This window comes from Suillus subalutaceus, assembly GCF_016647625.1.
Source record: "Suillus subalutaceus strain FC151 chromosome Unknown DFJ58scaffold_44, whole genome shotgun sequence".
NCBI classification, from domain to species: domain Eukaryota; kingdom Fungi; phylum Basidiomycota; class Agaricomycetes; order Boletales; family Suillaceae; genus Suillus; species Suillus subalutaceus.
In genome coordinates, this window is record NW_024540293.1 from 1,365 (window position 1) to 28,064 (window position 26,700).

Consider the following 26,700-nt stretch of genomic DNA (forward strand, 5'->3'; position numbering starts at 1 on the left):
ATTAGGTGGTTTCGTATCAGTACTAGTACTTATCGGTATCGGCATCAATCACGCCACCACGGTTGACGTCCTTTGACGCAGGGCAGTGAGACTCTGGGATGGGAGAATACTGTGAGTTAACAGATCGCGAGCTTGGGAAATCAGTAGACAGACTTGGCATTTGTTGTACTTGAAACTTGAGTCTTGTAGTAAAACTTTGATGATCGTTTCATGTCAGGAATCGCGTACCAAGAGTTTAAGAGAACTGCGTGTGATCTGACACCGCAGACATGAGACTGTAATTCGGGTCGTCACGTCCGCATCATTTCAACCATATCCATCCGCGTCTTGACCCGAGTCGTGTGTAAAGGCAAAGTCTCCTGCGAAAGACGGGGGTACCAATCAGCCTCCCTTTTGTGGCAATCTCATGTTTCGATATGAGAATAAGTACTCAAGACACCTTAGCACATGCATCCTCATATCACAACAAATGTGATGATCAAGATAGTTTCGAACCAGATGGTGCATGGTTCAACTGAAGTTTGGCCCTGATTGGCAGAAGCCTTTCATCCTAACAGATACAAACAACACCTTCAAATTCCAAGTTGCAACCGGCGGGTGCCTGCAGGACCCATGTGGTTTAGATGACAACATCACTCCGGAAAAACCCAGAAAATGGCCTTATCGCACAGGTGAGTCAATGCCAAGCAAAAACAACACACAAAAGTTCAAATGCATTTTCCCATGGCCATGGCCAGGTCTCCACATGTTTCAAGTTGTGTCCTAAACTGCCGTACAATTGCGCAATATCTTACATATGTCCACCGACCCGCAAAATAACATTCTTGGATGTCGTATTCGTGCAGCATGTCTTTGCAAGGAACGTTCGATGCTGTGAAATTCTATGCCTCGAGGCTTTGTGGCTATGTATTCTCTTCCGGCTTAACCCACTCGTCCTAAAGGCTAGGTCCCGATTTACTCAAGTATGTATTATAATCGTCCATGTGATGCTAGCCTACGCACAAGGGGTTTTTCTTACCTCATTTCGCACCGCGCCTCCTCCTCCCGGACGCAGCACCTCTCCACGTTTGGCATCACACTTGCGACGTCACGGCTACCCAACAATCTCCAACAAATCGGTCAACACAATGCGGAGAAGCCTCTTACTGAATTGAAGAAGAAGTCTTTCGAAATGGCGGATACCGCCTTCGCTCAAGAATTTTTTTCCACCTATCATACGTGACCCATGCTGCCGCCGACATAGCTTGAAGTTATTTAGTCAGATTGGAGATATGAAATACCAGATGAAGATTCTAGTCACGTACGCATTCCACCAATCCGACAAAAAACAATTTGAACAACTTCGGAACGCAATTTAGCTATGTATCCTGTGCTGCAATGATTGCAATATTGATGATGACACCCTCGTTTGTCCCTTTGATCATCATTTCGGAACAACTCCAATCCCGAGTCCGTTCCTGTCCCTCCAAGCCCCACCCAAAAGGCAGTTCCCGACATGCATCAACAAATAAACCGTTTTGATCGGAAGTTACGATGTCGATGTATCTAGGGCATCGACAGGCCATTACTCTCAAAATGAAACGTCTTGCGAGATGGGCTTACGACGCGATGGCGGGGTACGCTTCATTATGTATTATGACTGAATGGCAATTACGTTATACCGAATAGACGATCAACGATCTTCGCGACCACCTACGTACGCATCGTCAAGACGTCTTATACATCGAAGCACTCATCTAATCTCGAGCTCGATCATGTGATTGTGATTGTGATTCCTCCCCAAGATCGATATGCATGTATTAATCATCGAGCGTCTTCTACCCGAAGAACCTCGTTTGGATAGACTGGCTCTTGGGTTTGGTATGGGTACTTGGCGCCTGGCATTTGGCCCTCGATAACCCGCTCTAGATGGCCGGAACATCCTTCTCCGCCTTCGTCCATCGGAATTTTAATGAGTCTTCTTCTATTGTGCCTAAGGTTCGGGCGAAGATCAAGCTAGCGCTCAAGGTTCGTACCTGGTCAGGTTTGGATGTATGATATCTATGCGTTAACGTTTATCCTGATAACCTTTCAGATCTAATGCGGACACCGTTCTACGGGACTGAGCGCGCGAAGGGATTCACTATCTTCAGCGCCAACGTCGATATCCCGCCTTCGCGCGCACAACATCTAATATAATGGAGCTTGATGCGCGCGAAATCTAATTGAGCTCGAGGATAACAGGGGGATCGTCCTGACGAATACGAATGCTCAATATTCAATTCAGTCGCTTGTTTTCGTTTCATTGATTGCTGGGTTTGCGCTTCGATACTAACATAGGAAGTTTTAGCAGCCTGGGTTGTCGGATCTTGTTTTGATGGCCTCCTCGTTCCACGGGCTGACGAGAACACACATGTACATCGTCATCATACGCTACATCTAAGCATATAGCCACCTGAACCCAGGACATCCTTCTTCGTCCTTGTCCATCGCAACAATTGAGGTTTCTTCCAGAAGTGCGTGCTTCGGGCGAAGATCAAAGGTCTTATATAGTACCTGGTCAGGTTCGGATGCAGTATGTCCAAGTATTAGGTCTAACTGATAACCTTTCAGATCAACTGCGGATGCCGTCCCATGTACAAGGCTGGGATAACATAAGAAATGGAATTAATGAGCTTCGCCAGTACTTGTCGATATCCCGCCTTCGCGCAAGAAATCTAATTGAACTTGATGCCTCGAGGGATTACCTCGATGTATATCCAATTTAATCGCTCGTTTCTCTGATCGTTGACTGTTGGCTTGTACACTTCGATACTAATTCGCAGCCCATGTTATCGGGTCGCCTCCCCTGTTCGGTATGCCCGAGAAACATCCACGACCATGTGCAATGTGCATTACCACAATCACACGCATTGCAGGACGCCACCGCACACCGACGTATATGGAACAAACGCAGTCACCTACCAAGGATATCATTGCCTGGCTTCGAATAACTCATGGGCATCCATCGCCGTAAGTTCTTCTTCCAAGTTTCGGTCTCTGTACCTGGCCAGGTTTAGATGTACAATGTACAAGCGTAAGTAATGGACTACTTATCCTAATAGCCTTTCAGATCCATTGCGGATGCCGTCCTATACACTTGGCTGAGTTCGCCTAAGGAATGTAATTAATTAGCTTCCAGTGTCGATATCCCGCCTTCGCGCACGAAATCTGATTGAGCTTGATAATAGCAGAGGGATGATCATCACGATGAATATCCAGTGACTCATTGAACACTGATATTGATGGCTCACTTATGCACTTCGATAATAACACAAGAAGTTCTCCCAAGCCATCATCTTCTCCGTCCCGCATGTTCCCAAGAAACGGAAACACCCACGTGCATGTGCATTGTCAAAATCACACGACACTACTCCCACCGAAACATGTGGAACAAGCACATAGTCAGCTCGCTTAGAAAGGTAGGCGAACATCTACTCACGAAAGGCCCCGTCTCTGAGACAGTTCTGCATATGAAGCGGTCACCCATATGCATGATGTACGATCCTGCGAGACAAGATAGGAAACGCGACATCGCTAAGAAGGGGGTACCCGAGCTCGCCGCATCTTTGTGCTATTATCGGCTTCATACTTGCATGCGCATATGGCTGATCGCGCCTCCTTCTAATAATATAATAGGAGTTGGATCAGAGTTCTCTTCGCGATGCGGATGGGTGTTGCCATCGTGCGTCGGGATCGACTCGCCGTTTATGTGAAAGAGATGTCTCGATGAGCATCGGGGACTTGGTCTCGTATCCATAATGAGTGCCCATAGTATGCAATGTGGCAGTTCACCGCGATCGTGATTCTAGAATTGATGATGATGGGCTTCTAAAGCTGGGCGATGGTTTCATATCAAGATCAGTATCAGACGATATTGCACATGGTGAGAAGATGGGCGGATCGTTGTGAATACGCCACGGATTGTGAACTTGGCAAAACAGTATCAGACGATCGCAATCAATATTCGGTGCACTTGATGGTAGTAAGGAAGGTTCAACAATATTGGAAATGGGACTGCAGTGAGATGACGGGAAGCAGTCGCATGCACATTGATCGAGTGATCCCATAGACTGAGAATGGTGGCAATCTGAGAGTCTGAGTTAGATGATAGAAAGTAAGGTCATAACTCACGGGGAGACAACAATCAGGCTCCTCCATCTCCATTTTATGATGTATCTGTTATGATTTGTGGAAGTTTCGAGTTTCAGGCTACTAAAAACCTCGGCCAATCACAACAGATGCGTATGGTCCATAGTGCTAGTAGTGTCGAAAAACGAATATGAACGGTTGACTTTGGTCGACCTAACATGAGTTTGGTCCTGATTGGCAAAGGCCTCTCATCCTAACATATACAAACAACGCCTTCAAAATTGTAAGTAGGGAACTTACCAGTGCTCTAGATCTACATGGCGACATCACTCGGGAAACGCAGGCAAAGAGAAGAAGACGCACAACCCTCACTACCACACGGGTAAGTCAATACTTGCTCATCAAACCACACAACATAACATTGCACTTTGTCAGGTCCACACTATTCGTATCCAACCTCCCTTACGATGCAACATCCACCGACCTACAAACAACATTCTCAGACCTAGCACCCGTGCGCTACGCTTTTGTCGTATCCAAGAAAGGATCTGGGGAATCCAAAGGTTTTGGTTATGTATCCTTTTCTATCAAGGAGGATGCGCAGACTGCTTTCGATACCGCGTCGACTGAGGGGATCGAGATCAACGGGAGGAAGTTGAGGGTCAAATGGGCGGATAAGAAGATGGTGTGTTTCGTTGTCGTTTATCCGTGGATGGGTTTCTTATGGGTGGAGTGTAGGACAAGGACAAATTTGAAAGCTCGAAGGAGCGCGTTGAAAAAGATAAGTTTAGAAGCTCGAAGGAGCACGTTACAAAGGAGAAGAAGCGAGAGGCGAGAAATCAAGAGGTGAAACCGCAGAAAGTGATAAAGCAGGAGACAAAAAAACGCGAGCAGGAAGTACAAAAGCAGGAGGAAAAGGCGAAGCTTGAAGAGGTCAATGAGAGTGACGCCGAATCAGATGATGTTGAAGAGGGTGATGTCAAGATGGTCGACGTTGAACATAATGAAGCTGAGCCAAGTGGTGCTGAAGACGAAGAGGGGCAGTTGGGTCTTCATGAAGACGAGCACAGCGACGAGGACGAGGACGAGGACGAGGACGAAGACATCGAAGATGACGACGAGAAAGAAGCCATAAGTGTTGAACATCATCAACGTCCCATGAAACTTCAGCTACCTCAAACGGACACAGGTACCACACTCTTCATCCGCAATATCCCCTTTATTGCTACAGAAGACGAACTACGGGCACTGTACGTGTACCTTCCCCCACCACCCGTGTGCGCTAATACTTCATGGTGTAGATTCCGTACATTTGGGGCTCTGCGGTACGCTCGAATTACCGTCGAACCAGGCACCGAACGTTCGCGAGGCACCGGTTTCGTTTGCTTCTGGAATAAAGAGGTCGCCGACAAGGTGATTGAGCAAAGCGAGATATTGCGCGCCGAAACCATGGGCTCGCAGCAAGTACGTCTCATTCTCCAATGTGCGATGTATCTCTGACACCTCTCAGCCAACAAAAAACCCATTTACCCTGCCGTCGATCTTAACACCTGACCCATCTTCAGGCGTAGCTAAAAGTCTTGTACTTCATGGTCGCACTTTGGACGTCGTGAGAGCTGTCACGCGGGATCAAGCAGGTAAACTGAAGGATGAAGGCGAGAGAAGACGAGAAAAGGCAGACAAAAGAAATCTTTACTTGTTGCGTGAAGGAGGTAAGGTTGATTTTATTGTCATCCCTCTTATCTTTGTAAACCAGAATTCTCCAGTCATCTTGCCCAATACGCCAGCAGCCAGCACCATACCACCCATTGAACTGGAGAAGCGGACAAATTCATTCACTGCCCGCCGCACGATGTTGCGGACAAATCCTTCCTTATACGTATCGAAGACCCGACTCAGCGTTCGCCAGATACCCCTATTCGTCACTGAGCGGACTCTCAAACGCCTCGCCCTCCACGCTCTTCGTACATTCAAAGATGAAGTCCAAAAGGGAGAACGCAACGGTTTGACTCCCGAGGAGCTGGAAGAAGCTACCAAGGAATCCGATGAACCAGACGACTCTAGCACGAAACCGAAGGTTGGGAAACGATCGCAGGGAAGCAAATCCAAAGTCCAGCAAGCCAAAATCGTGCGTCAACATGAACGAGTAGATCCTGTCACAGGAAAAGGTCGCAGCAAAGGTTACGGATTCATCGAGATGCCGCGGCATGCGGATGCGCTACGCGTTCTTCGATGGGCCAACAACAACCCTGCTGTTACGCCACTTCTGAGCACCTGGTGGAAAGAAGAGCTCGGAGATCTCATCAAGCTCGAGAAGGGAAAGGGGGAGTCTGATGAAGCTAGACTGAAGCGGATGAAAGATGAGCTAGAAGGCCAGGTGAAAACACCTAAGGGTACGCTTATTGTGGAATTCTCCATAGAAAACGTGCAGGTCGTCCAGCGAAGAGCGAACCAGAACAAGGAAAAACCGACAGCATTTGTATGTATGATTTACTTCTATGATCACTATTTCTGACTTAGATTTAGACACGCGTCCCAAAAAGCCACGGTGAAACATCTCAAGAACCGCCTATGAAGAAACGACGCGTTGTGGCTGATGAACCGCCAGCGAAGCCTGTGAAAGAAGAACATGGTAATGGTAGTCAGAGCATCGGCGCAGTCATCGGTAGAAAGAGGAGGGAGCGCAAAGCTGCCAAGAAGGGCGGAAAGTAGCCCTCGAGTGCTGTCTTGATGTGTTCTGTCCCTTTCTCGTATTGACTTATCCCGCTTAAATTGACCACAGTATCATCAACTGTCATATCTTATGTTGGGTCACCTACCGAAGGCTGATAACAGTATAAGACTCGCTGTGTTTTGATCATTGGGGGATGCCATATGTATCTGTGGCAGCGGGTTTGGAGCGGCCCGGGAGAGGCAAGCAGAATTTAATCCTACAGCTCTCACGGCCATAATATCAAGGACTCATCGATATCAATCCACTGATGCCGTGATGCATTATTTTTATGATCCCGCCGTTATCGATGAAAGCACACGGGTCAACTAGTTCACAAGCTGCGTATTAATAACCAAGGCCACAGAAGAATAAGGTCTTACCAAACGTCTATTCACTGCGCATCGTGACTTATTGTACTTATGTCTGACCCTCAAGTATGGCTAATCACAGGTGAGTATCCTTATTTCCTGTGGCCGCGTTGGCGCATATCAAATTCCAGAGATAGCAGTAACTTACGCCGATCATATAGGTACATCATCAGGCTTTGGTCGCCGTCTAGTATCAATCGTTCTAGAACGCGGTGATCGTGTAGTCGCGACGGCCCGATCTCTGCAGACAATACAAGATTTCCCCCAATCTCCGAACTTGCACCTCCTAGAGCTCGATGTGACTTCTGGAATAACTGTCATCAAGGAACGGGTGGATGAGGCGGCTAAGGTGTGGGGCAGGATTGACGTGTTGGTGAACAATGCGGGTATTGGGCTGCTGGGACTCCTCGAGGAATGCGGGTAGGACACAAACATGTCTTTTTTCCCGTGCCTAATGTATGTTATCGGTCTAAGGGCAGACAGGATGATAAGACAATTCCGCCCTAATGTCTTCGGTGTGCTGGACGTCACGAATGCAGCATTACCATACATGCGTGAAAGTAAGTTTCCGGGAATGTGTATGTAACACGCGCTTTGAGCTCTGCAGGGAAGAGTGGTACAGTAGTCATTATCGGGAGTCGTAGCGCCTGGAGGCCTGAACTCACGGTAAGTAGCGTTATCCATGGTCGATAGTGGTTAAACAACGTCTGTTTCAGGGACTTGGTGAGTTGCGCCTTTTAAGATCTTCCGTGGTTGACCATGCTACGGCTGGCAGGCGCTTATGCCTCATCAAAGGCAGCTGTGCGGGGTAAGTCGCGTGTACACGTTACATCGTTCATCGACTGAAAATTCCTGCAGTAATGGGCGAAACACTTGCCGTGGAACTCGCACCATTCAACATACGCGTCTTAATCGTCGAGCCTGGCGCCTTCCGCACCGAAAACATATGCAGCAATAAATTTGACACGTGGACGAATCCTATACCTGATTATGATGAAACACGAACCAAGGCAGAGGCGAGGCATGAGGCTACCCCTGGAAATCAACCAGGAGATCCCATGAAGGCAATGAAATTCGTCGTAGACGTCGTAAGAGGAGAAGGTGTTGCAGCTGGAAGGGAGTGGCCGTTGTATCTCGTCTTGGGAGAGGATGCAGAGAGGGATGTCAGAAACAAATGCATGATGATGTTGAAGCATCTTGATGAATGGCAGGACGTAATCCGGGACGTGAATCTATGAACCGATCAATATCACACAAACTATGTATAGGGTAATCATTATGAATACAGGATGGAGATGTGCACTTGATTCTTTTTTGGTCTCGAGGAAGAAAAAAGGTGCATTGTCGTGAACCTCTTCCTTCTTTATGATCTGGCTAGGAGACTACCAGGAGCTGAAAATATACGGACCATCGTCAGCAAATGTCAGGGAAAGTGAGCCCCTTTCACATGCCAAAACTGGCTCACGAGCACGCTCACTATATGCGTGCGTGATGACTACTTCAATTTATGGAATAGCTAAGTGTGAGCCACCTACTCTTCGACTGAGACGCAAAGAATAAGTCACGCATGCGCTGTCAAGTTCGTGAAAAAATTACAAGAGTTTTTGACATACCATCGTGGTGTTTGATGTATTGGTCATTGATTGATCAGGAGCTGGTAATGCTTATTGTCTGGTGTGATTTCTGTATAACTGGCTTGTGACTAGCAACCCACAACGAAAGATTAGGAATCAGATTGCAGCTGTGCATGACGCCTCCTAAATTCATATTGCCCCCAATTTTGCAGTACATGATTGTTCAAATTAATCTGACATTAGGTGACGGCGTACCATTCGCTGCATCGCGGGTCGGCAAGAACCCTCATCTCTGCCTCAAGGAACAGATGAGGGAAAGTTTATGAAATCCTCTGCCTCTTCACAGGTCTGCGGGTGCGCTACGCGTTCTTCGGTGGACAAACAACAACTCTGCTGTCACGCCACTCCTGAGCACCTGGTGGAAAGAAGAGCTCGGAGATCTCATAAAGCTCGAGAAGGGAAAGGGGGATCCTGATGAAGCTAGACTGAAGCGGATGAAAGATGAGCGCTCTAGAAGGCCAGGTGAAAACACCTAAGGATACGCTTATTGGGGAATTCTCCATAGAAAACTAGACTCGTGATCAGCCCGTCTATGAGGCGCAGTGCGCACGTCACGTCAACATAGCGAAAGTTATAAGCATTGATTTTGTATTACGTTGAAAAATTCACATTCTTTCATTGGCCAGAAGTCACGTTATCCTGCGAATCCGCTCGACATCCAAATTCAAACCCAGTTTTACCAGTCTGTCTAGACGGGCTGGTCACGAGTCTAAGCTCATAATATCAAGGACTCATCAATATCAACTCAGTTATACCGTGATGCATTATTTTTATGATTCCGCCGTTATCGATGAAAGCACACGGGTCAACTAGTTCACAAGCTATGTATTAATAACCAAGGCCACAGGAGAATAAGGTCTTACCAAACGTCTATTCACTGCGCAGCGTGACTCATTCAGTACTTAAGTACTTATGTCTGACCCTCAAGTATGGCTAATCACAGGTGAGTATCCTCATTTCCTGTGGCGCATATCAAATTCCAGAGATAGTAGTAACTTACACCGATCATCTAGGTACATCATCAGGCTTTGGTCGCCGTCTAGTATCAATCGTTCTAGAACGCGGTGATCGTGTAGTCGCGACGGCCCGATCTCTGCAGAAAATCCAAGATTTCCCCCAATCTCCGAACCTACACCTCCTAGAGCTCGATGTAACTTCTGGAATAACTGTCATCAAGGAACGGGTGGATGAGGCGGCTAAGGTGTGGGGCAGAATTGACGTGTTGGTGAACAATGCGGGTATTGGGCTGCTGGGACTCCTCGAGGAATGCGGGTAGGACACAAACATGTCTTTTTTTCCCGTGCCTAATGCATGTTATCGGTTTCAGAGTGGACATGATGACAAGACAATTCCGAACTAATGTCTTCGGTGTGCTGGACGTCACGAATGCAGTATTACCATACATGCGTGAAAGTAAGTTTCCGAAGATGTGTTTGTAACACGCGCTCTGAGCCCTGCAGGGAAGAGTGGTACACTAGTTATTATCGGGAGTCGTAGTGCCTGGAGGCCTGAAATCACGGTGAGTAGCGTTATCTATGGTCGACAGTGGTTGAACAACGTCTGTTTCAGGGACTTGGTGAGTTACGCCTTTTAAGTTCTTCCGTGGATGACCAATACTACGGCTGGCAGGCGCTTATGCCTCATCGAAGGCAGCTGTGCAGGGTAAGTCGCGTTGAATACATACACGTCACATCGTTCATCAACTGAAAATATTTGCAGTAATGGGCGAAACACTTGCCGTAGAGCTTGCACCATTCAACATACGCGTCCTGATCGTTGAGCCTGGCGCCTTCCGCACCGAAAACATATATAGCAATAAATTTGACACGTGGACGAATCCTATACCTGATTATGATGAAACACGAGCTGAGACAGCGGTGAGGTATGGGGCTATCCCTGGCAGGCAACCAGGAGACCCCATGAAGGCAATGAAATTCGTCGTAGACGTCGTAAGGGGAGAAGGCGTTGCGGCTGGGAGGGAGTGGCCGTTGTATCTCGCCTTGGGAGAGGATGCAGAGAGAGATATCAGAAACAAATGCATGGTGATGTTGAAGCATCTTGATGAATGGCAGGACGTAATCCGGGACGTGAATCTATGAACCGATGAACATCACACAGCCATGTATATATAGGGTAAACGTCATGAATACAGGATGTAGATGAGTAGGTTTAATGTACTTGATTCGTTTTTTTTGGTCTCGATCGAGAAAGCTAAAAGGTGCATTATCGTGAACATGGTATCCACACTTCATTTCCTCCTTATATACGAGGAACTTATGAACGACTGTCTCCCTTCTCTATGATCTGGCTAGGGGAGACTACCAGGAACTGAAATTTACAGACCATGCCCAGCAAATGTCAGGGAAAATGAGCCCCTTTCACTGGCTCACGAGTACGCTCACTATATGCGTGCATGATGTTGATGGAATGGCTAAGTGTGAGCCACCTACTGTTCGACCGAAATGCAAAGAATATGTCACGTATACGCTGTAAAGTTCGTGAAAAAAATCATAAGAGTTTTGGAAATACCATCGTGGTGTTTGATGTATCGGGTATCGGACATTGATTGGCCAGGAGCTGGTAACGCTCATTGTCTGGTGTGATCTCTACATGACTGGCTTGTGACTAGCAACCCACAACGAAAGATTAGGATTGCAGCTATGCATGACGTATGACAGATAAAACGCCTGCTAAATTCATATTGCCCCCAATTTTGCAGTCCATGGTTGTTCAAATTAATCTGACATTAGGTGATGTCATACCATTCGCTGCATCACGGGTCGGCAAGAACCCTCAGCTCTGCCGCAAGGGACAGACTCGGAGACCCATATGGGCCATTGGCCCGAAGCAGGTCTCCAGTGGGATCATCTGGTGATTGACCAAGCGAGGAAAAGTTTATGAAATCCTCTGCCTCTTCGCAAATCTCCCAACCTCTATGTCGCCCACCGTACGATCCAAGTGGTCGAATACGGACCCTAAAGCGTGAGCTAGGTCAGGATGACAAGGGCCAGATGCTATGCTCATCATAGCATCAAATTTTCGTCTCAGCCCAGCAAGTTGATCTGGTGAGAAATAAACCTCAGGCTGTAGTAGAAGTGAATCATTAGAGAATGCCTGCCAAAATCTTTCTCGACGTACGATGCTTGGAGGTGGTCCTCCGTTCCCCTGTGGCTGCTCTAAAATGGGTACCATGCCATCTTCTTCTGGGCCCACTTCGTCCCTTGGTATTATTTGAGGCACTTCAGTAACTCCAATAGGTACTGTCATCGGCGCCGTTGTAAACAAAGGTTGTTTTGGAACTGGTTTTGGTGTAGTTTCCATCTTGAATTCTCCCGACTGCGACTTGCGAAACGATGCAGGGAAACTTGGGTGCGCTTCAGCATGTGTCATACGAATGCGAAGAAGAAGCTCGTTATCATCCATCGTTGTTATACGTAGCCAGCCTCCACAATGATAACGGGTGATGCGAGAACGTGACTTGGCGCGATCGGCATCTTGGTTTCGCGACTTTGATTGCTCTCCTTCAAGCTGGGCACAGAAGTATGTGACGACCGTCGATTTTCCACCGCGCTTTGTTTTCTTTTGGCTGTATGAAAGATGTCTTGTAAGAACTGCTCCAGTGCATGACGGTAGACAACGCACTTCCAGTGATATTCTGATGCTTCTGCAAGAAAATCTCTAATCTTGTTCGTCCGATTATACAAATGTTCCCCAGCTGCAAACATGCCTGCCGGTAGATTCACCATGGTATCAAAGTCGAATGGTCGACCTTTGTTCAATGTAACGAGTTTCAAGAAGTCATCCAAGCTCATCGCCGCGGTGGCAATCTGCCCACAGCCAGATGGGTCGACAGTGGCAGCGGACTTCCGTGCTACTTGTTTGTCCATACAGCCGATGCATACTTTGAGGTGGCCTATACCAGTACGTCGGGGTGGGTATGAGTCGACAGGGCCCATGTAGGCACAGCGAGTGCATTTCTGAAGGACGGCTGGAGAAGTGGATGAAGAAGGACCCGATGCTATTTCTGTTGAGATCTCGAATGTAGTAGGAGCCATTGAAGGGGGTGTTGGTGTGGATGACAAGCCCAGCACAGGAGCGGAAGAATCTGTCAAGTCGCCTTATAAATTCGAAATGAAATTGCTAGAGTGCGATTGTTCATACCTTTTACTTCCATCCTATGTTATCTCGGAAGATCCTGGCGTAGTCCGTGATATTCTTGAATTACGGTGGTAAGGTTTCTGTCAGGTTTCTGCGGGTGCACTTCGCGACATCCCACAGATCACGTGCACATCTCAATGTGGCGAAGGCCTAGGCATTCCATCATACGATGCATCATCACGGTGGTAATTTTTGGATCTCATGAAATATTCAACGGAAACTTTCAGAGCTGGGACGAATTAACAGCGCCCAGGGATTTAGAAGGATCAAATATTTTCGAGACCTGGTATAGACTGCGCCACGTTCGGGAGCCCCCTCTGGACAATGTGATCTCTCCCTCGAGTACCAAACCATCACGATCGCTCTGCACCAACACACGCCTTCATGTCGACGGCCCTTCATTTACACAACGGCATCTCGCTATTAGCCGGCCGCAGATGCCGCTGGTTGCTACCCGGCGGCCCGTCTCACAGCTGCCCACTTTGAGAAGAATCTGTGTGAAAATGTTCACTTTGATCACAGTGATTGCTTTCCTCATCGGAAAGTGCTAGACAACATGATCGTAGTAGTCTGGTGAGCAGGACACTCGAATCAGAAATCGTTTACGCACTTTGGAGTCCCCTTTGTTTGATGTTGTACTCACAGGGCCCATCAGCTCAAAAGCTTCGGAGGACGTTGATACGCTTTGGCTCAAAATTGTATCAACGTTCTTCAAACGTATTTGTGGCTGAGGATACCCAATATGAGTTCATGCTGGAGTCCTTGTACCCTCAAAACATAGCTGAAAGGAGCCTTCATCCACCCTCAGCTGTGAACATACATAAAATCTAAGCGATAATATACCTAATTAGTTTGTAATATCCAAGGTGAGCGCCTGTGTGCACTTTACCACCCACTAGAAATGGTGATTTGAAAATGACGTATAAAGAGTTTCGAGGGCCGGTTGAGTACAAAACCTGAACTCGGGCGATGACCCTGGAGATGCACATATGCAAGAAGGTACTCGTCACTTTGACAACGGGTTAGACAGGTGTCTTAATCGTACAGCGCACTTGCCTTGGTTTGTTCATGGTGCCCAAGCTCTGATATTCTGGAGAACGCCTGGAACAACGCCGGCACCACAAACGGAACCCTGCACTCCCTCTCTACTTCACTGAGCATACGTTCAGCATGGAGACGCTGTGTCCTTTCCTGCTGCAACTCGATTTCAAGCAGTATCAGTCGCGCCTCCATATCTACAGGAAGTCAGATGAGTCAGCTACGTGCATATCGAACTGCTGATGTACGAGACCATGCGAGGAGGGTACTGTTTTCTTCATTCTTCGGCTGGGGAACACCAAGACGAATAAGCTCTTCCGATATCCCTTTCTCACAATGTTTCAAGGTAGTTAGCTGACTGCGGACCTTTGACAGCTCGAGCGATAGTCTGTTGATAGTCCCTCTATCTCCTGGTGGGCGGGGGCCAGTAGGAGTGGAGCTATTGCTCACGCCGGGTGATCCTGGAAAGGGTTTGGTGTGATATGGAGGAATGAGTAATGGCTGTTGAGGGGTGGTTTTAAGTGGCACCCGGGATATCGGGTATCTGGACTGAGGAATTTTGTCGCCTGCTTGAGTGGTTCGGTATTCTCCAGTTGAAAAGCCGTCGAGAGTATGCTTCCCTTCTGCTGTACTGTTCTGAATGGGGAGGTGCTGTTCGGTTCGAATTCTCTTCAACAAAGGAGTCGAGGAGGGCACGTTATTACCATCTGACCCAAAAGGTGGTGATAGAACACTTTGCTCATTGATGGACTTCGAAACGTTAGTTTATAGGAACGGTAGATAGATCGCAGCACCCACATCACTTCGAGGTCTCTTCCCTTGAACTACTTCCGTGGTGAACGCTGGCTTCTGTAAATCAGAACGGTCTGACGTAGAAGATAATGGAAAATTTTCTGCGAGCGGACTCATTCCTTCTGTCCGCGGCAGCTCTATTGTATGTTTTGGTCCCAATGGTGACAGATTTGCTCCGCGTGTTCCTGCAAGCAAGATGGACGGTAGTCTAGAAGATGGTCCTTCAATAGACGTCGTTTGTATGCGGATGCCCTCACATTTTAACAGTCACCGATTCGCTTTACAGATGGGGTCGTGGCTGAGTTTTATTCGTGTACACGTGTTTCTATGAAGGTGCTTACATGGAGAGCTCTTTTTTGACCGCATCCAGCTCTGGACTCCCCCTGGAAATGGACACCCATCGTTTGTACAAAGTGCCCTGAGAGCATATCAACCGTAGTCCACAGTGCAAGACAATACTTAGGACATACCTCAACCAGAGGGATTGGCGCATGAACAGGGTGAGGCCATAATAAGAAGAACGCAGCACCTTCCTGACGGATATTTTCACCTTTTGGACGATGTGCTCTGAGAATATTGAGATCTGCTAGAAGGTCGTGAAGGGCCTTGGTTTTACTTGTCATCCCAGATATCAGTCGCCCGCCCTTAGCCCCGTCATACTTGAGGGTAACTTGGATAGTCTCGTCCTCGTACATGGAGGATATGAAAAATAATAATATGGTTCAATTGGGTTCTGGTTACATACAATTCAATTTTGCAATTGGCTTGTCACGCGTCATATATCATAATACTTGAACCGATCGTGATTCTGAAAATACTACGACCCCTGGCACGGCAACTGCCGCGACCCCTGACACGGCGTCAACACACTCTGCCTACTGTAGTGTTCCGTGGAAATCCACCTGGTTATCCACCGATGTGGATATCCACCCAGTTATCCACGTGAATAACTCGGTGGATAACCCAAGGCCAAAATGCATAGGTGGATAACGTGGATAACTGAAAATCGTGTGGGTGTATGGGGTTGTATTAAATAGACATTAAATACACTTAAAAAGCTTAAATACCGGGTCTACAAGCTTGTTTCTGCTCGAAGCGAGCTCGAACTAGGATTTAAGCTTACTTATTTTGGCAGAACTTCATGTGACGTCAAGTCAATGTTTGTTTGGTTGAACATCAACTTGAAAAATGACTGAAATATTGTGAACTTTCAAGTTTTCTCCCTCATTACATGCAGCTGCATCTCAGAGATCGATTAGTTGAGCTTCGACTCTGTCTCAAGGTACTGCCAACAGACATTCCCATTCCAAAGGAGTCCAAGTACAATTTCTCCAACTTCAGCCTGGATGCTGATTGGACTGCAGACATCAGCGAGGTTGATGCTGTCAATCGAGAGCTAGAGGTTAGGTTTGGCAATCAGGTTGATGGCCTAAAACATGTTGAGTGAGGTCTGGAGATAGAAGCTGTAGTGGATGTGTTTGAAACATGGAATGAAAAATATCCAGGGGATATTATCCTCGAGAAGTGGGTGGATGACACCCTTGAAGCTGCACAAGGCCTTATTGTAGCAGCTGGAAAGGCTGTAAATTAGATTTGCTTTTCTTGCAGGTGAAACTGAATTACTGACCTGCTATGCAGTTACTGAAGTCCTTGCATCAGTCGAATGACCATCTGGACATAGAGTTTGTGTCGAGTGGGTTGCAAACACCTAACAGCCCCCCAATCAACAGACCAATGTAGAGGCTCGCGCCCCTACATGCGCACTTCTAGCATTTTCCCCTCTCCTCTATAGGCACCCTCACACAGTTAAGGAAGCACACACTGTCTTAATAACCAAGGGTCTTATATAAATACATGTAAGAATGTAATGACACCACAATTACACTTGATAAGACTTCTTGCCAGTCCTCGATTAACACGGTCTACGACTTTTCTTCTTTCGTAGTAGATAATGTGTGAGTTCTTGGGAGGCTCGCTAAACCAATCAGTTAGATTAACTTAGCCGGAGCTTTATTATCTCTGATTGAAACTATGGGATTGTCTAGGATATACCGTCTAGACACTTGAACTGGTTTCCTGAATATACGATTAACTGTTGAGAAGCTGGTCTCAAATGTGACTACAATGACCAAAGCTCGTGTTGGTCAATATACAAATACCTGGTGAGAACACTGGTCTCACAAATAACAATGATGACCAAAGCTTGTGTTAGTCAGTAAACACTACATGGTGAGAATGCTGGTCTCACAAAACTGGGTTTCTATTGTGAGAAAATTACATAATCTCAAGGGATACACTTTCCCTGCACTTGTCTGGACAGTACTTACAAAAGAAATGGGCTTTGTAAGCAGCAATCTGTTCAGGCTGAAGCTTCTTAGGTGAGAGTTCAATTGGTTCAAGTGGGAGATCTATTTTTTTGGGAGAGAATGGGCTCTCCTTATATACATTTTGTATGGGAATATTATGTAAGTAAAAAGGTGATGTAATGACTTCAGAATGTGAGAAGAATATCCCAAAAACTGGAGCAGAATGTTCTAGCAGGTGCAAAAGAACATTCCAGAATATTCATGGTGGGATAATGACATCATTCTGAGTCACTCTGGGTCATTATGAGTCATTGGAATGTTCTAGCAAATTCCATGGAACATTCTGGAATTGATGACATCATTATGACATCACTATGATATCATATCTTTCAACAGAATACCTGCAGGAGTGTGTGTGAAGTACTATGACATCATTATGACATCATACCCTGTAGGTACAATTTTATGAAGCATCTGATTAGTCAGAGCATCCTAATAGAAAAGTAAAGTAAAGAAACACTAGAGAAAACTACTCAGAAATAATGGAACAAATAATAGTACACAATATGCAGGCTTTTTAGATAGGTTTTTGTTAGGCTTTGAACTTTTCTCTATGGGTTTCTCTAGCCAAAGTGAATAAACCAGTATCTTAACCTTCAATTTGCTTCTCATATCAACTAGGTCATTATGTGATTCCCATCTCACACATGACTTTCTTCAAAACATAGTGGATTCATGAATCACTGAGGGAAAACTGAAACTATTGGACCAAGGTTTGATACCAAGGTATGGGTTGACTAGTCTGAGGACTAAGCTAACAGACTTTGTCTTTTAGGGGGATACCTAGTAGTCATGTCCATGCATGATTCCCAAATCATGCAGGACAGCGCCTTACAGGTGCATCGCACTATGAGCGCTTGTGGCCACTTGCGCTCGCGCACTGGATCCCGTTGCCTGTCCTCCGCACATCCTATCCATGTCCTCCCCGGTCCATTGGTGCGTGCTTCCTTTCATTTGAGTCACCCTGATGATATCTCCGTGCCATACGACACTCTTCGCATTATGGACCCTTACTTGCACTGTCATGCATGGTATGGAACTCATACCATGACATTGATAGACAGGAAGTAGCTACAGAGAGTACACTAAGGTGTACCTCATTGTATTATTATGATTGGTTCCATTTTGACAGATTTACTTGTATTTATATTTCCAGTATGATAGTCCTCACCTTTCCCCTTTTCTTTTCATTTCTTTTGTGTGGTTTATTCAGCCACCAGTGAGCCACCAAGATGTGTTAGTAAGCATGTCATGTGATAGGCAATATTCTGCTTTGTAAGGATCCTGCATGATTTGTCATGTGGCTTCCATTTGTTTCCATTTGTTTCTATTTGTTTCAGGCTCATTCAGCCACAGAATCCTTCAGTGAGCCACCAGATATGTTTGTAAGCATGTCATGTGATAGGCAATAATCTGATTTGTCATGATTTGTCATGATTTGTCATGCTTTGTCATGATTTATCATGCTTTGTAATGTTATGAACTTTATTTGTAAACTACTTTGTAAGCAGCTGATTCAGCACTGCCAAATGGCATGGTTAGTAAGCCAGTGACTTACTAATGCTGTGATGAGTCATGCTTAGTAAAATGGCCTCCCAAAAAGGTATAAAAGGAGCCCATTCTACACTGAGTAATAATAACTTCCCACTTTTCACTCTTCTCTCAAACCGTGAGAGTCCGTAAGACTTAAAGTGCAGGCCAAGAGTGCCTTGAAGTAAGATAAACATCATATCAGAGATTAGTTGTATACTACCTTACAGGGGTCGCTTATATAACAATCTATTTATAAACTACTTGTTGTGTGCTACCTTTCAGGGGCTGAGTATACAACACCAGAACAGCTTTCGTACTAGGCTTTACGTATTTAAGACAGACTTCATTACTTGTTGTGTACTACCTTACAGGGGTTGAGTATACAACACCAGAACAGCATTCTAACTAGGCTTCACGTATTTTAAGACAGACTCTCTCTTTTCAGGAAGGGAGACACGAGAACATGACAAAGTTGAGACAGACTTTCATAGGTTGAGACACGATCTACAAGATTGAAACAGATCTTTTCATCAGAACATTAGGGAATCTATGAGTATTCCACCAGGGAACAACAAGAAGAGGACACGTCAGTAAACCCTCCCAAGAACTCACACGTTATCTACCATGAAAACTAGAAAAGTCGTAGACCGTGTACTTAAGGACTGGCAAGAAGTCTTATCCTGTATAGTTGTGTTGTCACTATACATGCGTTGTACATAAGACCCTTAAGTAGTAAGACAATGCGCTGTTACACACCGTATGTACTCGCTTGCTCGGCTCCGCGCCATGGGAAAGCGCTTAGCGGTACTTACACATTAGAATTAGTTTTTGATACTTACTTCCGTTCCATGAGCATCGCAGTCCATAGCCCCACTTATTATTTGAATCCACTCGAGTTTCCTGATCCACACTTGCAATTATCAGTGTGCGCCTTATATTTGGCGGCCACATCATCAGCACATTTGAAGCGCTTCACGCAGTTTATACTCTTTTCAGCACATTTAGGCTTTAGCGCTCTACTTAGGTTTTCTAGGCCAAAGTTCTAGTCTTGGATCTCCCTCACTTTACATTAGAGGAATCTATTCTCAGTAGCAATCCCCTTGGGACGACTGTTGCTCGCTTCCAGAGGAGCACTTGAGAGCCTCACTACACACTCCCCCTAGTATTCACTTATCATTCCTCACCCTCACCGAAGGGATCAAATAAGAAAAAGACCAAGATTATCAAGTCTGACATGTCCATCATGCACCTATACAGAGATGCTGAACTGATCCCTGCAAAGGGAAAAGGTGGTGCAAAGGTTGATCCTCTAATGGAGCTTATCTCAGTGAATATATACCTCAAAAGTAACCACCAAAAGATGATTGTCTGCCTCCAAAAAAGAAACCAACCGTCAAATGGTGAGATATGTCATTGACCATTTTTGGTGGCAAGTGCAAGTGAGGGAAGGGAGACAACAATGACAGTGAAAATTCTGATGTGGATGATGATTTTGCAGATGAAGCACCTGACAAGCCAGACATGGAGAACAACAACTCAGAGTTGGATGTCACTGACCCCAAGGATATAGCTGAAGATGGCTCCAAAAAAGTGGATTCTTTTGATGACGAGGCTTTTGATGCTGCCAGTATCATCAATCTTGACTCCATGAAGCTAGTTGATGTGCTTGCTGACAAGGATTTGGCATCTGCAGCACTGAAGAACACCGTCGCTCTTCTGCCAGCAAGCACTTTGGTGCAAGAGAAGGTCTTAACTAAAGCAGACTGAAACATAACACAGAGTGTAGGATAGATTTATACTTGTAAATCAAGCTAAATTTTGTGAAATGCACCATGGATCGTAAAATTTTGCAGCACCTGGAATCGCCAGGCTGGTTTTACTGGCAGTGGATATTCACCATACTCACTGGTGGATAACTGACCCTCATTTGGGCCTGGTGGATAACCTTTCAGAGGGTTATCCATGGAACACTAGCCTACTGGACCTCTCGGTGTCTAGGATGTCCTCCCATGGAATCAAATACCTGCTGATTTCTTTCACATCATAGTTCAATTACTCAGAGTCCTCTGCTTCATCATAAAATCATGTTTTTACTTTTTGCCACTTATGATAAACTTATAAGCTACTTTTTCAGTAGATCCCTCTACTCGATTGTGACTTAGGCTCTCAAAAATGGAAATCATGTGATACCATCACATGACCTGCTGGGAGTCCTGGATATCAAGGGATATAAAAGGTCCAGCAATATGTATCAAAGGTGCAGTGATAAGCATCAACACCATGTACCCTAACCAGCATGCCGCTCTCGCTCTCTGGAAGTGTGAGAAGGTTTACTGTCATTGTCTGGTCATAATTGTAACCTGTGCTGTCTCCCAAATGGTATATATGTATCATTTGATCTTCTTATCTCCTACTCCCCACATCCCATACCACACTTCAGTGCAAACCAGCCATGCATGGGTCTGTGAGCTCCTCACAGGCCACCCAGATCATATAAAGCACAACCTTGGTGTCAGCTTAGAGATTTTCGAGGCACTACTCAAAGTCCTTGAAGCCAACAGGTTTAATCAGTCTCACAATGGTGTAAAAGTGGAGGAGCAACTAGGCATATTTTTATATGCCTGTGTGATGGGACTCTCAACCCATCATCTTGGTGAATGATTCCAGCATTCTTCAGATACTATTTTAAGATAAGTAATCTAGTATTTCCTATCGTTTTGATTGTCTGAACTCTTATTAGATATTTTTGGCACTTGCTTGTCTTTTTTCAGAAGCTATGTTCTATAATGCCCAGGTTCAGCTCCCTACAGAGGACACACCCATCTCTAACACCATCCACAATGATCCATGATACCACTACTCCCAAGACTGTATTGGTGCAGTTGACAGCATCCACATTCATGTGTTCTCTGCACATGAAGATCATGATACCATGTGAAACAGGAAGGGATACCTATCTCAAAACTGCCTTTTCATATACAACTTTGACTTCTTATTTATTTATTCACTTTGCAGGTGGGACAGATCAGTTTCTGGTGCTTTGCTCTAGCATGATGCATAGCAACAAGACCTGCAGATCCCTGAAGGGGCTTACTTCTTTGCAGATGCTGGCTTGGGTCATACAACACACTGTTGGTCTCATATTGTGGTGTTCACTATCACCTCAAGGAATGGTGTCAAGCAAATGTTGTATAAGTCAATTTTATCTCCATGTAGTTCAATATCTCTGACAAGCTTATGTACGTAGGCTCAAAACCCTCAAAGAACTGTTTAACTATTGGCACACCTGTTTGTGCAGCATAGTGGAGCACATTTTAGGCATTTTGAAGTGTCAATGGCACATCTTACCATCATGATATCACTACTTTTGAGACTGTATTGGTGCCGTTGACAGCACCCACATTTACGTATTCTCCATTAGCAAAACCCTGATTTGACTACAGTGCCACAGCCACACAGCGTGTCACAGGTCATACAAAGTTTTTTGTAAAGGCTCTGCAGCATCACACAAGTACTTATTCTATGTAAAAATGAGTGTAATGTAGTCACAAACATATATATAACAATATGGTATGCTAACAATTATGTTTTATTGAGAAATTGTGTAGTGTGCAGCACTGTACATGGGGGGACCTCACTGTGACACTGTGATTGCTGTGCAGCACTGCACAATGCTGCACATAGGGTTAGGGTTTTGCTGATGTCTGCAAATGAAGACCATGATACCATGCAAAACCGCAAGGGATTTCTCTCCCAAAATTGCTTATTCATATGTGACTTCAACTTTCTCTTCATTTATTCACTTTGCAGGTGAGATGGATCGGTTTCTGATGCTTCACTCTGGCATGATGCATGGCTATATAACCTGCACATCCCCGAAGGGGTTTACTTCCTTGCAGACACTGGCTTTGGGTCATGTGACACATTGTTAGTCTCATATTGAGGTATCCGCTATCACCTCAAGGCATGGCGATAAGCCAACATTGCATAAGTTTTTTCTCTCTCTTTGCAGTTTGTCTCTGACATGCTCATGCAGGTCCCAAACTCCAAAAGAATTGTTCAACCATTGGCATGCATGTCTGCGCAACATAATCGAGCACATTTTCGGCATTTTGAAGCACCAATGGCATATCCTACAACTACCCCCCTGAATACAATATGGATATTCAGGCTCATATACCTTCAGCATTATGTGTGCTCCATAATTTTATATGTAGATATGAACCTTCTGTATTTAATGCTGAGTATGATGAAGACTTGTTTGCACTTGATGGTGGTGATGGCATTGGAGAGTTGGCTGAGCAGAGCAGCAGAGAGCAAAATGACATTGAGACGAAATTGCCAATGAAATGTGGCAGGATTACTGCACTGATCATGTGTGTTGTGGTCTTCCTGTACCCGGTGTCATGCATGGTATGTGATCCATACCATGACATATACACAACAGCAGTGGACAAGGAAGGTAGAAGACACCTGACTGATTCTATCACCAAGTTACCTTATCATTTTTCATTCATTTCTTAGCTAGTATTTTCACTTTCAAACTTCACTCCTATTTTTTCTATGTATTTCTATTTTGTTCCATGAGATTCTATCACTTTCTATTTTTCTAGGCACATTTAGCCACCAGACTTTTCCTCAAGCCACCAACATGTTAGTAATCATGTCATGTGACTGGGAAATACTCTGATTTGTAAGGATTCAACTTGACTCATCATGTTTGGTCATGATTTGTCATGCTTTGTAAAACTTGCAACTGTATATGTAATCCACTTTGTCATTAGGCTGATTCAGCACACCTAAGGACTTGGTTTGGTAAGCACATTCTTACCAATCCATGTAATGACTCATGCTTTTCATTTTTCATTCTTTGTAATACTACACTTCATTTTGTATGTACATTAATAAACAAGCTGACTCAACACAAGTTTGTAAGCACATTCTTACCAATCTATATGATGAATCATGCTTAGTAAGATGGCCTCCCAAAAGGTATATAAGGAGCCCATTTTCACCCATGCAATTTAAGCTTCCCACTTTAAACTCTTTTCTCAAACCGTGTGAAAACCAGTAAGATCTAAGTGCAGGCCACCCAGCAGCCTTGAAGTTAAGAATAAGAAATATATATTCAGGTTATATACTACCTTACAGGGGTTGACTATATAACAAAGTACAGCTACCTAGCTAATTTCATCAGCACCACTTCCTCTCTCTTTTTCAGGAAGGGAGATATGAATTACAAGACACACTTCATGAATCCACGGGCACACACTTGCCAAAACATGTACAAACTTCACACTCAGTATTTCGAGACCACGAGGTTTAAACTAACCAAGGAACAAGAAGGAGAATATTGAAAGATATTCCTCCCAAGAACTCAGCACATTATCTACCATGAAAACTAGAAAAGTTGTAGACCATGTACTTAAGGACTGGCAAGAAGTCTTATCCTGTATAGTTGTGTTGTCACTATATACGCATTGTATATAAGACCCTTAAGTAACAAGACACTGCGTGATGCAGGGTAAGAAGCAGCACATGTTGGCCATGGGAGACATGTGATGGTTGGGAAAGGGAGGTTTGCTGTTCAAGCATGATGTCGAACGGTGATAATCAGTGAGTGTGGTAAAGGAGATGCATGATGCGTGAATAGATTAGGAATTTTAAGAAAGTGTGAAGTAGATTAGATGTCTACCGGGGGACTAATGGTTGAGAAGAGATTCCGCACCTGTTTGAGAGCGGAAAGAGCCTGGTCTTGGTCTAAATTGAATATCTCTTCTCTAGCTTCTAGGATGAGCTCCTGGTTGAGTTCTGCTATGGACCAACAGTGCGGACCTCCGGCCGTGAGGTGCCACATTCTGCATTGTTGGCTCTGGTAGAGTAGGAGTGCCTGCTGCTTCAGGATGTCACTGACGTGGCGCCAACGATGATTCTGAAGGGCTGTCCAGAAACTGATGTACATGTTGATATAGTCTTCGGGCCATTTATGCTGTTGCATAGTGGTAATCATGCGAGGAGCGGCTTCATTGAGTTCTTCCCAGGTGAGATTTTTGTCTTTGGTGATGATGGTCTTTGAGTTGCGGGTTTCATCTGCATTGACCCAGGTCTGTTGACCATATGCTCCTGGGAGCAGTATCATGCCCTGAGGTTCCATTGAAAGAATGTTCTTCTTGACTTCATTCAGACTTTGTTGGTGAAGTAGTATAGCTCTCAGTAGTCTCCAGCTTTGAGTTTTTGAACAGCATAATTAGAAGGAATGACAACAGGAATGGTGGGTACCTTAGCTGCTGCGACCAGTACAAACTTGGATTTGTTCTTCTTGTGTTCTTCCTTGCAAGCTGCGGCTAACTCGTCGTTGAGCACTTGTTGATGTTCTTGTTCTTGCTCCTCAGCAATGCGTTGGGCTTCGTAAGCTCATCTCGCTGTTGCCTCTTCTTGGTCTGCCCAGGTGTCCTTAGCTGCATCATTGTTCAAAGTCCATATGGTTTCTAAGGCTTCTGCTGCTAAAATATTGTTTGCAATGCCTTTGTCTATCACACAGGCCCTGGCGCCTTCGTATTCAGCTGTTGTGAAATCAGGCAGGATATCATCGTTAGGATTGTCTAGCATAGAACCAAGTGTTAACTTATGAGCAAATAAAGAGAGTCAAGGCTGCTGTCGTCTACGGTGATGGGTGTTGAATGTGGACGAGAACAAAGAGAGTTACTGTCACATCGCTTATTCACACATAGACTAACTTCTATGTTAGCCTCATTCCTCGGCTAACTTAGAAAACCCTCTATCTGAAGTGACTCACAATGATTCAACCTGATTCAGTATGACTTATATGACTCAGTCTGACTAGAGATGACTTGATAGGAATCTTAAAGTACTGGTAGCATGGCCCTTAATTTTTGTCTATATAAGAGCCCACTTCTCTCAATAAAAAAAAAAGAGGATTTGCACCCCAGTTCTTGAGTGTGAAGTGTGGCTGAAGCCAAACAATAGTGAAAGCTGTTGAAGATTGATGAAGGTACTCTTCTGTGAGATACCATTAGTGTGAGTTCATCATCCTCCACAACCACCAAGCCTGGTACTGCCCTTCCATGTTCTTCTTTTATTTTTCTGCAACTCTTTGTGTTGTCTCCTTAGTCTACCTAAAACTTTGCATAGCTTAGTGGGGGAGCTTTTGAAGTTGATAATTGTACACTTGACCACACACATCTGAGTAGTGGTACTGAGCTAGGGTTTCATTGCCATAAGGCTTTAGCTATTAAAAGGGAACTTGGTGCTGAACACCAAGGATGTTTGTTCCTGTTTTCTGTTTAATACTCAAAGTGAGTTCCTTGACAGCAGGTTCAATAGTACTGAAAGTTCTCTGAGCATTGATTAGTCCTGACCAGTGATCCTACCTGTTTGTGCTGTGGGAGTGACTGTTATAGCTTCACACGAATCTTTATAGTAAGATTTCCATTGGGCATCTCTTTGATACAGGAAGGTACACTTGTTTCCTTTGTTGTTTCTGTTGTCCAAACATTGTTGGATTGATCACTTACATTACTGATCTCACATGGCACCTTCTGCTGACAGTAGCTTAGGTATTGCTAATCAGCCACCTACAAACGACTACATTATCAGTCATTGGTATTTGTCTGAATCACTGACTGTGAAGATATTTGGTTTTATAGGTGTTCATCTATAGATCATCTATCTAAGAAGACACCAGTGGCTTGAACTATCATAAAATGAGTTGGATGATTATATGAAGCTTATGTAATGCTTCATTGCCTGCTAGACTGGTAGCAAGGAGGTAAGGATTGGGCCAGTGATATATTACTGCTGCTATAGTATAATTTCTTCTATAAATGATAGAATTGTAGTTTCTGATCAAACATCTATATCACTCCTATTTTTAGACAAAAGTAGACTTTATGCTGGAGTAGTATGTAAGTGTTAACATATTATTACTGCTACCAGACAAACATACTTCTTACATATCATTCAAGCAA

General features: G+C 45.0%; 8 protein-coding genes across 8 annotated transcripts; 5 read left to right on the forward strand and 3 right to left on the reverse strand.

The window, feature by feature from the left end:
- The first annotated feature begins 577 nt into the window (after positions 1–577).
- DFJ58DRAFT_340465 (uncharacterized protein) lies at positions 578–1,313 on the forward strand. Its single transcript, XM_041379939.1, has 2 exons — positions 578–671; positions 738–1,313. The coding sequence occupies exons 1-2, from the start codon at positions 624–626 to the stop codon at positions 1,152–1,154; spliced, it is 465 nt and encodes a 154-aa protein (XP_041244535.1). The 5' UTR covers positions 578–623; the 3' UTR covers positions 1,155–1,313.
- Positions 1,314–1,908: 595 nt separating this feature from the next.
- Positions 1,909–2,178, forward strand: DFJ58DRAFT_727158 (uncharacterized protein; the record flags this gene model as incomplete). The annotated part of the gene is made up of 2 exons (XM_041385442.1): positions 1,909–2,023; positions 2,075–2,178. The coding sequence occupies 2 exons, from the start codon at positions 1,909–1,911 to the stop codon at positions 2,176–2,178; spliced, it is 219 nt and encodes a 72-aa protein (XP_041244536.1).
- Positions 2,179–4,312: 2,134 nt separating this feature from the next.
- Positions 4,313–7,142, forward strand: DFJ58DRAFT_784524 (uncharacterized protein). The gene is made up of 7 exons (XM_041389977.1): positions 4,313–4,492; positions 4,546–4,795; positions 4,849–5,360; positions 5,412–5,574; positions 5,621–5,822; positions 5,877–6,589; positions 6,637–7,142. The coding sequence occupies exons 1-7, from the start codon at positions 4,428–4,430 to the stop codon at positions 6,820–6,822; spliced, it is 2,091 nt and encodes a 696-aa protein (XP_041244537.1). The 5' UTR covers positions 4,313–4,427; the 3' UTR covers positions 6,823–7,142.
- DFJ58DRAFT_784531 (uncharacterized protein) lies at positions 7,057–8,503 on the forward strand. The gene is made up of 7 exons (XM_041389978.1): positions 7,057–7,273; positions 7,353–7,611; positions 7,666–7,751; positions 7,799–7,857; positions 7,908–7,914; positions 7,967–7,999; positions 8,050–8,503. The coding sequence occupies exons 1-7, from the start codon at positions 7,243–7,245 to the stop codon at positions 8,427–8,429; spliced, it is 855 nt and encodes a 284-aa protein (XP_041244538.1). The 5' UTR covers positions 7,057–7,242; the 3' UTR covers positions 8,430–8,503.
- Positions 8,504–9,524: 1,021 nt separating this feature from the next.
- Positions 9,525–11,016, forward strand: DFJ58DRAFT_784537 (uncharacterized protein). The gene is made up of 7 exons (XM_041389979.1): positions 9,525–9,768; positions 9,839–10,097; positions 10,153–10,238; positions 10,286–10,344; positions 10,395–10,401; positions 10,455–10,487; positions 10,545–11,016. Exons 1-7 carry the CDS (start codon positions 9,738–9,740, stop codon positions 10,922–10,924), a joined length of 855 nt encoding a protein of 284 aa, XP_041244539.1. The 5' UTR covers positions 9,525–9,737; the 3' UTR covers positions 10,925–11,016.
- A 351-nt stretch (positions 11,017–11,367) lies between these two features.
- DFJ58DRAFT_784543 (uncharacterized protein) lies at positions 11,368–13,066 on the reverse strand. The gene is made up of 4 exons (XM_041389980.1): positions 12,987–13,066; positions 12,468–12,930; positions 11,964–12,411; positions 11,368–11,909 (listed from the first exon to the last, which is right to left on the reverse strand). Exons 1-4 carry the CDS (start codon positions 12,997–12,999, stop codon positions 11,721–11,723), a joined length of 1,113 nt encoding a protein of 370 aa, XP_041244540.1. The 5' UTR covers positions 13,000–13,066; the 3' UTR covers positions 11,368–11,720.
- Positions 13,067–14,018: 952 nt separating this feature from the next.
- Positions 14,019–15,508, reverse strand: DFJ58DRAFT_727163 (uncharacterized protein; the record flags this gene model as incomplete). The annotated part of the gene is made up of 5 exons (XM_041385443.1): positions 14,019–14,218; positions 14,270–14,771; positions 14,820–15,021; positions 15,155–15,231; positions 15,284–15,508. The coding sequence occupies 5 exons, from the start codon at positions 15,506–15,508 to the stop codon at positions 14,019–14,021; spliced, it is 1,206 nt and encodes a 401-aa protein (XP_041244541.1).
- Positions 15,509–24,584: 9,076 nt separating this feature from the next.
- DFJ58DRAFT_622683 (uncharacterized protein) lies at positions 24,585–24,914 on the reverse strand (the record flags this gene model as incomplete). The annotated part of the gene is made up of 1 exon (XM_041381057.1): positions 24,585–24,914. A coding segment is annotated over one exon (330 nt), but the record flags the coding sequence as incomplete, so codon positions are not given.
- Between the last annotated feature and the right edge of the window lie 1,786 nt (positions 24,915–26,700).

Coding starts and splice junctions, on each gene's coding strand:
- DFJ58DRAFT_784524 (XM_041389977.1), top strand. CDS start 4,428: ATGGCGACATCACTCGGGAAACGCAGGCAAAGAGAAGAAGACGCACAA. Junction 4,493..4,545: donor CAACCCTCACTACCACACGG/GTAAGTCAATAC, acceptor GCACTTTGTCAG/GTCCACACTATTCGTATCCA. Junction 4,796..4,848: donor AATGGGCGGATAAGAAGATG/GTGTGTTTCGTT, acceptor GGTGGAGTGTAG/GACAAGGACAAATTTGAAAG.
- DFJ58DRAFT_784543 (XM_041389980.1), bottom strand. Junction 12,412..12,467: donor GCATCAGAATATCACTGGAA/GTGCGTTGTCTA, acceptor TCTTTCATACAG/CCAAAAGAAAACAAAGCGCG. Junction 11,910..11,963: donor GAGGACCACCTCCAAGCATC/GTACGTCGAGAA, acceptor CTTCTACTACAG/CCTGAGGTTTATTTCTCACC.
- DFJ58DRAFT_784537 (XM_041389979.1), top strand. CDS start 9,738: ATGTCTGACCCTCAAGTATGGCTAATCACAG. Junction 10,098..10,152: donor GGACTCCTCGAGGAATGCGG/GTAGGACACAAA, acceptor TATCGGTTTCAG/AGTGGACATGATGACAAGAC. Junction 10,488..10,544: donor ATCGAAGGCAGCTGTGCAGG/GTAAGTCGCGTT, acceptor AAATATTTGCAG/TAATGGGCGAAACACTTGCC.
- DFJ58DRAFT_340465 (XM_041379939.1), top strand. CDS start 624: ATGACAACATCACTCCGGAAAAACCCAGAAAATGGCCTTATCGCACAG. Junction 672..737: donor AAAATGGCCTTATCGCACAG/GTGAGTCAATGC, acceptor GGCCATGGCCAG/GTCTCCACATGTTTCAAGTT.
- DFJ58DRAFT_784531 (XM_041389978.1), top strand. CDS start 7,243: ATGTCTGACCCTCAAGTATGGCTAATCACAG. Junction 7,274..7,352: donor TCAAGTATGGCTAATCACAG/GTGAGTATCCTT, acceptor CCGATCATATAG/GTACATCATCAGGCTTTGGT. Junction 7,752..7,798: donor ATTACCATACATGCGTGAAA/GTAAGTTTCCGG, acceptor TGAGCTCTGCAG/GGAAGAGTGGTACAGTAGTC.